This window comes from Motacilla alba, chromosome 1 (assembly GCF_015832195.1).
Source record: "Motacilla alba alba isolate MOTALB_02 chromosome 1, Motacilla_alba_V1.0_pri, whole genome shotgun sequence".
NCBI lineage: Eukaryota > Metazoa > Chordata > Aves > Passeriformes > Motacillidae > Motacilla > Motacilla alba.
The window spans coordinates 57,620,020-57,628,621 of NC_052016.1; the positions used below are offsets into that span (position 1 = coordinate 57,620,020).

At 40.1% G+C, this 8,602-nt stretch overlaps 1 protein-coding gene across 7 annotated transcripts in view; it reads right to left on the minus strand.

Annotated features, from left to right (window-relative positions):
* Positions 1–8,602, minus strand: part of STARD13 (StAR related lipid transfer domain containing 13) — a 287,606-nt gene that overhangs the window by 62,813 nt on the left and 216,191 nt on the right. Inside the window, exon 1 of one of the 7 annotated variants that reach the window (XM_038133201.1) lies at positions 3,163–7,075. The exons of the other annotated variants lie outside the window; for them this stretch is intronic. Within the exon in view, the coding sequence (XP_037989129.1) occupies positions 3,163–3,319 (157 nt within the window). The 5' untranslated portion in view covers positions 3,320–7,075. Of the gene's footprint in view, positions 1–3,162; positions 7,076–8,602 lie in introns of those variants that run through there. 7 annotated transcript variants of the gene reach the window in all.

Sequence of the window (8,602 nt, forward strand, 5' to 3'; positions counted from 1 at the left end):
AGCCAGAAATATGTAATGTATTCACAAGAACAAAGCTTTTCCTCAGCATTTTTGTGGTGTGAAGAGACAAATCTGCACAACTGTTGTCATCATTTATATTTCACTACAAAGCCAAAATCAGAACCTTGCAACAGTCAGTGATGCTTAAATGTTTAATGACAAACTAGCTGGTGCCCTGCAGAGCTTACAGTCCTCACAGACAGGCAGAAAAGGAAAGGATAAAAAACAAAAAGCATGGAGACTTACGGATGGTCATCCTACAAAGGGAGGAATTTATCTCTTGAGTTAAATGTAGGAGATGTGAGCTCAACACACTCGCAACAAGTAGAGTTCAGGACTGCCTCTCTCTGAGGGGAGTGCTCTAATTCTTGGGCTATTATGCAAGAGGAAGATAAGTCACATCCATCTTCAAATGAGTAAAACCCAACTGCATGGAGCTGCCAGCATTTATTTCCTATTGTTCCTCTATAATCCCAGTGGAAGAAGTATTTACTTGGATGAGGCAGACTGAATCATCCTTGGGTGGGTGGATGGGTGGATGGATGGATAGATGGATGGATAGATGGAGAGGGGGAAGAGATCTTCCTCCTTAGATCTTCAGTAAGCAACTGCCCTTAGACTGTACAAGCAATTGTGACAAATTTACTGGACCATCTCCTTAACCCCAGGTACCTAAATCTTGAATTAAATGAAGTGGGTTTTCCACAAGACACATAGTCTCTCTAGCAAATGCCACTGTTTTGTGATTTTTCAGACAAATACCGTGGTATTGCTAATTATAGTGGGCCTGACTTTCATCTGGAATAAATTAGTGTTGTTGCTGCCAACGACTGACCTAGAAAATCCATGCAAGACTGCAGGATCCTTGCAAGAAAATGAGGCTCTGTGTTAGGTGGGGCATTGTTGCTAGGAAGACCTGTTGCTGAATGTTTTAATCCAAAAGATTAAAACCATTATTTTACATTATGGTCTCTGACTTAGAACTGTAAACAATCTCCAAAACTTCAATCTGGAAACAGTGCCTTTGTCCCTGCTTGCCATCAATGGCAGACTCTTTTCTCTTTCTTTTTTTTCAAAATTACCCAGAAAAATACAATAGAATAGACCCAGGAACCAAGTATTTTTTCAAATATAGAACATAATTTAATTTTTACAACAGAGAACAGAAGAGCGTGGGTTTTCTCTGACTGCGGATTTCTTGTAATTTCACTGAAGATAAATATTTAGATAGCAACCAATGGGATATTTAATTGTCAGGAACTATTATATTTAAAGAAAGTGCTAGAGATTTTCAGACTTGTTTTCCTATGTGTGTTGACAACTCATTCCCATCATTTACCTTCTGTATGACATCTAAATACAATCACTGCTGTAATTTGTAAATTGTTAATATTAGGACTGTAGGGATGGCTATGCTTTCAGTTGTACATAAAAAAAAGGACAGCTTTTACATCAACATCTGGCTGACCTTCATTACTTTCCCATCCATTATTTGTACTCTTCCTCCTTCTCCTTGGCCTATTTTTTTTCTTGTTGTGCCCCTGTCTCATTTCATCCAGGAAGCTGCACACCCTGACTGCTCTTGGCTCCTGTGATACTCATGAACGATGAGACAAATAAACACAGGGGGAAAGAGCAAAACCAAAGCCAGAGGAAATCTGGCAAACCTAGATATGTGAATCCTCCAGCTGTGCACATAATCAGTCCATGGCACCATTTGAACCGACGCAGCATCCTGCCTACTCCTTCCATCCTCTCCCCTGCTTGGTTGGTGTGAAAAGGAAAATTCTTCAGGTCAGGACCAAAACTTTTCATAAACCTGACCAGCACTCACAGAAATAGGACTGGTAATGGGACAACTGGTTTGCTAAATGATACAGTCCTCTGTCAGGAACTAACCCATAGGTCTGACAAACCCACAACGGGTACAATAAGGGTGTAAGAGTTCAATTTCAGAAGCTATTCTCAGTACTATTTACTTTTTGGGGGAAGCTTTTTACATCACAGCTTATCTAAGTGTCAAATAAATTCTATATTAATATCTATTTCAAAGAGATCCTGAGAAGTGTTACTACTTGGAACTTCAGATCTCTGGAGGAAAAGCACCCTGAAGGTATGTAATAGCTGGAATTGCATGGATAGAGTCTGCAGTTGGTTGCCAGTGAAGTTACAGATTAGATACTAGGTTAACATATGCAGCAAAAGAAGTTGAGTAAGAAATGCATGTATCAGTAGAAATGTATTTACTGACTTTATCAGCTAGCATTTGTCAAATTCTGTTGGGTTTTGAGTACAGCCAGAGAAATACCCCCAAAAGGATCAAAAGAACATTATTTCTCATATCAGAAGAATAATTTTACTCAGAGAATAAGAAAATGAAACAACTTCTCACAAAGAAAAATGACCTTGTAAGATGATGCAGCTCTGAACCAAATTACATACATTCTACTAATCAATAAAATACAGTTGTCAAGGCAACAATGACATGAGAAAGTGAAATACAGAGGTCTGTCTTACATAAACACATAGACATACCAATGTGTTTTGTGAACTTTTGTAATCTAGCAATGACTTCAAGGAAAAATATGTTTTTACAAAGGAACACATATTTTCCCAGGCTTGATAGATTCTTGTGTAAGAGCTTTTATGAGATTTTAGACAAGTTGTATTTTGTTTGGTAGTCTTTGTTCTTGTTCTTTCTTTTTTTAACTGGAAAAGAATTATTGCAAAAAAACTGCTTTCAGTGAAAATTTATTCTTGCTATAAAAGTGATTTAAAACAGTGACAATTGGATGGGAGTTAAAATTCAATCAAAGCATTTGAATATTGATCTTGAACATAGTTTAGACTAAAAAAAATTGAATTTGTAGATCCTATCTGTATTATATTATGCAGACTTTAAGGGGCAAGCTCTGAGTACAAAGACTAAATAAGAAAGGATTTTCTTTTCACAGGTCTTACAATTCTCACTGTATGTGTTTTTCACCTGCAAGCTCAGTTCTGCTGCCTTATTCATCAACCGTTATAATCTCAGTGATCTGAGTGGAATGAATCAGAGCGGGATGTTATTGAGCATGACTATAGGTGATACCAGCCAGCCCCCTCTAATCTCTGATTTTTGTGTTTAATTTTAATAGATCATTAAATTATTTCATAACTTACCACCAGAACCTCTCAATACATGTGCAGGCTGTTGGTACAGGCTGTTTCTTTCTCTGTAGTTAAATAAAGCCCAGGTGTCCCAGCAATGTTCACAACTTCTTGCTCCTTTCTGCAAAAACCGCGGACAATACCTTCTGGTCACAGGACACCACCTCATGGCTCCCTAAATTACTGCTCATGTTTCATCCACCTGTGTGCTCAGCCACCTGGAGCTGGCAGGTACTTTCCCATCTTGGATGCCATAGCAACCAGGGCTGAATAATCAAGGCTGAACTATAGCTGTCTATTGAATTTGCTCTGGAAGTTTGTGTGGACAATATAAATGTAATATAAATAAATAATATGAAGCATGAGGATGTTTGACTGCTGCCTTAGAGGTCTGCAAGCATGCTCATTATAAGTACCAGGCTTTCAAGACTCTATTTTCTGAAAGATAGTTTTCAAACAATTTTTGAAAATGAACTGGTTTAGCTCATTTAGCATCTAAGTTGACTGAAAAACTCCTCTGGAGATATCCCACTGAGATCTGCCTCCTAATTTTCAGTTCAGTTGAAAAATGAAGCTAACTCATTATGCAGCTGTCTGAAATGTTCTTGTAACTGCAAACCCATGGTGTTTTTACAAAGAACTGAGAATATGGGATGGTATTTTCAGGTATGTATAAGCAATTATAGTCCAAACAAAATAGTCTTCATTCCTCATTGGGTTAAATGATGAAAAGACTGACTGCTATGTGTGATTACCTCTATTAATTTGGATGTATAAATTAGACACGTTTCTGCAGGCCTATGGAGATTAAATGTACTATATAAGTGCTAAATATTAACATAAATCTACATGTTGAATTCAGTGGCTCAGAAGCAAAAGAAAGGTGCACATCACTGTGCCTCTATCAACCACATTCACTTCTGGTTATCTTGTGTACATGCTCTTGCAAACCAAATTAATACAACAGAGCTGCTCATGCAGGTCCTTAGCCATTGGTGGAGGAATGTGACAAATTAAACATCTCCTGAACAAATCTTCTAAAGCTTCTGCCCAGAGAAGGTGTGGATGCCCCATCCCTGGCAGTGCTCAAGGCCACATTGGGCGGGGCTTTGAGCAACCTGATCTAGTGGACAGTGTCTCTGCCCACAGCAGGAGTTTGGAATTAGATGATCTTTAAGGTCCCTTCCAACCCCAACCATTCCATGCATCTATTAGTCTTTTGAACCTTCTGTGACAAGTGAGGGCCCATCCCCTGCTTTAGGTGTACCAGCTGGGACGCACAGACCCAGGAGAGACACAGAAAGAGCAATGCCTCAATGCTATGCTCTGTTGTGCTGGAAAAGAAGACACAGAGGTTCTTTTTGGAAGTGGAGCTTAGGTACAGAAATGGGGGCCCCAAGGACACGGGCAGCAGAAAGTAGGTGCAGTCTCCAAGTATTTCCCTGAAACGAAACTAGTTGAGACCATGTTGTGACTTTTCAATGGTACAAAAGTGCTCATGGCTGCAAAGGACTGCAATTTGCAGTTTTTGTACCTGCTCAAAGCCTGTATAACAAGAGCTAAAGCACACAGTGCTCCTATTTCCCATAAAGTCACCCCCAAATGGAAGGGACATGTCACACTGAAGGGGCGAGTTCAGCATCACTTCTCCCAGCAGCGCTCCATGAAGATGCTCCAGCCACCAACCCCTTTTGCAGGATTGCTGGTTCCCAGGCTGCTTCTGCCTAAACTGTTGGCTGCACTGGCAGATTTCAAGATCTGAGACAGCCTTAATTAGTGATTTCAAAAGACCTTGCATTAATTTGCAATTCACCTTTTAGAGACATCTACCACTGGTTTTACCATCTCCACAGAAGTTCCCTCCATGAATCCTTTCCTTTTGTCTATAACATCCACAGATATAAGAGGAAATTTTATGTGACACAGAATGATTCTGTTTAGCTGTGTCTGCTTGCTTTCAAAAGCATCAATAAATCAACAAACCAGAGGTAATTAAGGAACAAAAACAATGCTAAGAGCTTGATTTAAATACATAAACCCTGGAACATTCAGGACTCAACCTCAGCCCATTCTGTCTGTCCCTGTGCACAATGTTTAAACAGCAAGTGAGCTTATCTCTTCTAGATGTGTTTGGTGGATGGAAACTGAATTTAATGTAGCTTCCCTGTATTTTATCTGCTTACATCAGAACCCTATTATTTTAACCTTACAGTGACTTAATTAATGTCCTAGCTAAGAAAAAGAAATTGCCTGGGTGGCCTGAATATTATACCTCCATGTTTTTTTAAGAGGTGACCTTTCTGAGTTCAAGAAACCATGTTTGATCATTGGTTTTGGGTGGGAGTTTTCCTTGTGAGGATTATGAGTGCATTACAAGGAAAGCCTTCTTGATTTATGCATAATTTTTCTCTGAAGATACAAAACAAGTAGCCATCAACTTAATGCTACGTAATGCTGAAGGCTTTAAAGGATCACATAAAGTCATCCTTTTTACAGAACAACAAACAATCATGATTCTAGGTTAGGGTTACAAATGAGTAAGTAAATCACTTATGCATTGCATTCAGTTGGCCCCCACTCTGAACTCATTTAGCACATAACAGCTTGGCTGCTGCCGTATGTCTTGCGCAGACATTCAGTGGGTGGTTTCATAATGTTCCACAGTCTACAGAGCTCCTTTTTTTTTTTTTGTTTAATCTAATTTACTGTTTTTATCAATATCTGATAAGAAAACAAGAGGCAGCTGTAGCTCTGCCACCCGCCCCATGCTTGTCATATGCGTGTCACAAAGCACGAATGGACAAAATTTGTTTAAAAATGGGATAATATGCAACATGTCTAAAATATGGTCTGAGATATTTTATTGGTAATAACTTGCACTCTCAGGAAGGCACTTTTGTGGTGGCCACATGAAAAACAATTCCATGTAATGAAGAGATTTAAGAGCTGACTAATAAAAATGTAGGGACTGCACGGGCAGCAGACTAAAGAGCTGGAGCCTGACCATACCATCCCACCAATCCTTATGGAAGAGGAACGATTAGGGGCTATAAGTCCTCAAATGTGCTCCAAATTACTAGGAGAATGCAGATCCATTGGATGGAGAAACAAGCTTGCATCAGCTCAGACCACTCTTTTTCCCCTCCTGCCCAAATTCAAGATTAAAGGGACACACTGGACTTACAGGGGACTTGTTTACCAGCACACTCTCTCTAAAGGAAGAGAGACCCCATCAAGAACCCTGTGATAAAGACAGATCTAAAAAAAGTAACTGGAACGCTAAATTTGTTCTGGATCATCAGGCATCTCAGTGGCATAACCAAGGAAGCTAATTGGCACCTTCCCCTGGAACCCATGGCACTACCCACTGTTCTCTTCAGTTAGATATACCAAAAAGCAGAACAGGTTCAAACTAAATTAATGAAGAGAAAAAGCAGCTATGCCTCTGTGAGGGTGCCAACAAGGAACTGTTCTGTGGGAGGATAACCAAAACACATAGTGTCTGAGAAGGAAGTAAAGGAAATTAAGAAAATAGAAAAGGTTACAACTAATCTAAATTTCTGTAAACTTAAAAATCAAAATCAGAGGTTAACACATGAGTAAAAAAAAAATCTCACAGCCATAAGAACATCTCAAAATCCAGAGACAGAAAATGAGTGCACATCAAGATGGCATGAGGAGCAGCGAGACCAAAGAACAACCTGAGTAGGCTGAATTATAGTGCATGGCAAGATGCTGTCCAGAAGAGAGGTGATGCTGAGTCTATTCTCAGGATACTGTTCAAGCACAGTGCTTAACTGCTCCTCCTGCTCTGATAAAAATACTTGGTAAATATAGGAAATTTTCTCAGCAGTTAGGGTACATTACAAGATTTCCTTCCTTCCTTCCTTCCTTCCTTCCTTCCTTCCTTCCTTCCTTCCTTCCTTCCTTCCTTCCTTCCTTCCTTCCTTCCTTCCTTCCTTCCTTCCTTCCTTCCTTCCTTCCTTCCTTCCTTCCTTCCTTCCTTCCTTCCTTCCTTCCTTCTTCCTTCCTTCCTTCCTTCCTTCCTTCCTTCCTTCCTTCCTTCCTTCCTTCCTTCCTTCCTTCCTTCCTTCCTTCCTTCCTTCCTTCCTTCCTTCCTTCCTTCCTTCCTTCCTTCCTTCCTTCCCTCTCTTTCTCTCTCTCTTTTTCTCTCTCTCTCTCTCTCTCTCTCTCTTCCTCTCTCTTTCTTTTTCTGTCAGTGAAAAATGTCATGACTGTACTATGTGGTTATATCTGGGAAACTGGATGTGATGGGAGACGCACAGTAATTTTCCCTTTCCCCAGGTTTGTTATGTAATCCTGCATTGCACTTGGCACTATAATCATTAGTAGAGGACCCTGTGAAGAGCCTAAAGGGTACCAAATAAAGTGGTATTGTCAACTGAAAAATCAATTTTCTCTTCCATTTTTGTCAACACAGTAGCAGTGTACTTACTGACTAAAAAACATATCCCCCACCCTTTCGTTTCATCATATGAAAATCTTGGCACTCACTCCCTGCAACATGAAAGCAAATGCCTGTAGACATGCCTGGTATATAACAAGTGCCTGTCATGCTGTGATGTGAGCTGAATTGATTTGAAGGCAAACACCTTGACAGACAGGCCGTCAGAGCACACACAAAAATAACAGAGAGATAAATGAATAACACTGATGTACAGCATATTCCTGTTGTTTCTAATGTGCTTGGCAAGCTCTTTATTCCATATAAATAAAAAAATGACAGGAATTGAGGCTATTTTAGCAACAAACATCAGAAAAACCAGTATCATCATCCTATCATACTAATCTCTTGTGCTAAAGAGGGACAAGCTGTTTCTGCAAGCCTCACACACTGAAAACAGACTTTCCCTCTGACCTCTCACAAAGTCTTTCTTCCCTCTTCAGTAACAACAGCACACACCATCAGCCTAGCTTTTGGCAGGTTACAGAGACCTGTACTCTTTTCTGTCCATTCCTCTTCAAACCTCTGCAAATAATAATTTCCAAAATGTGCCTGGCACTAGTGGAAGCACAACTTGCAACACTCAGCTTGCTGAGACCCAGAAAAAAGCAGCAAACCTCTGGCTGCGTGCAGTAGCAGATGCAGCAGCAAGACATGTCCAGCATAGTCCCCTCAAAAGGTGCCAATAACCCCAACCAGAACAGGATGTCAGGATAATGCAAAGAATTCACTTCTTGCCCCAGTTGTCCCTGCCATCAGTCACTGTGACCCCTCCTCCTAAGTAAATGAAATCAATCAGCAGGGATTTCTGTAAAATACATAAAACAGTCATCTTCCAGACTCTACCAGAAGATAAATGGTTCCAGACATTGGACTGAAGCCATTTTCCCACACATGCTACAGTGTTTTGTCATCCATATTGGGCCATAATAGTGAGCGGGTTTTACTTTTTGGTTTTTTTTTCTCAGTCAGCAGCCAATGCTTCTG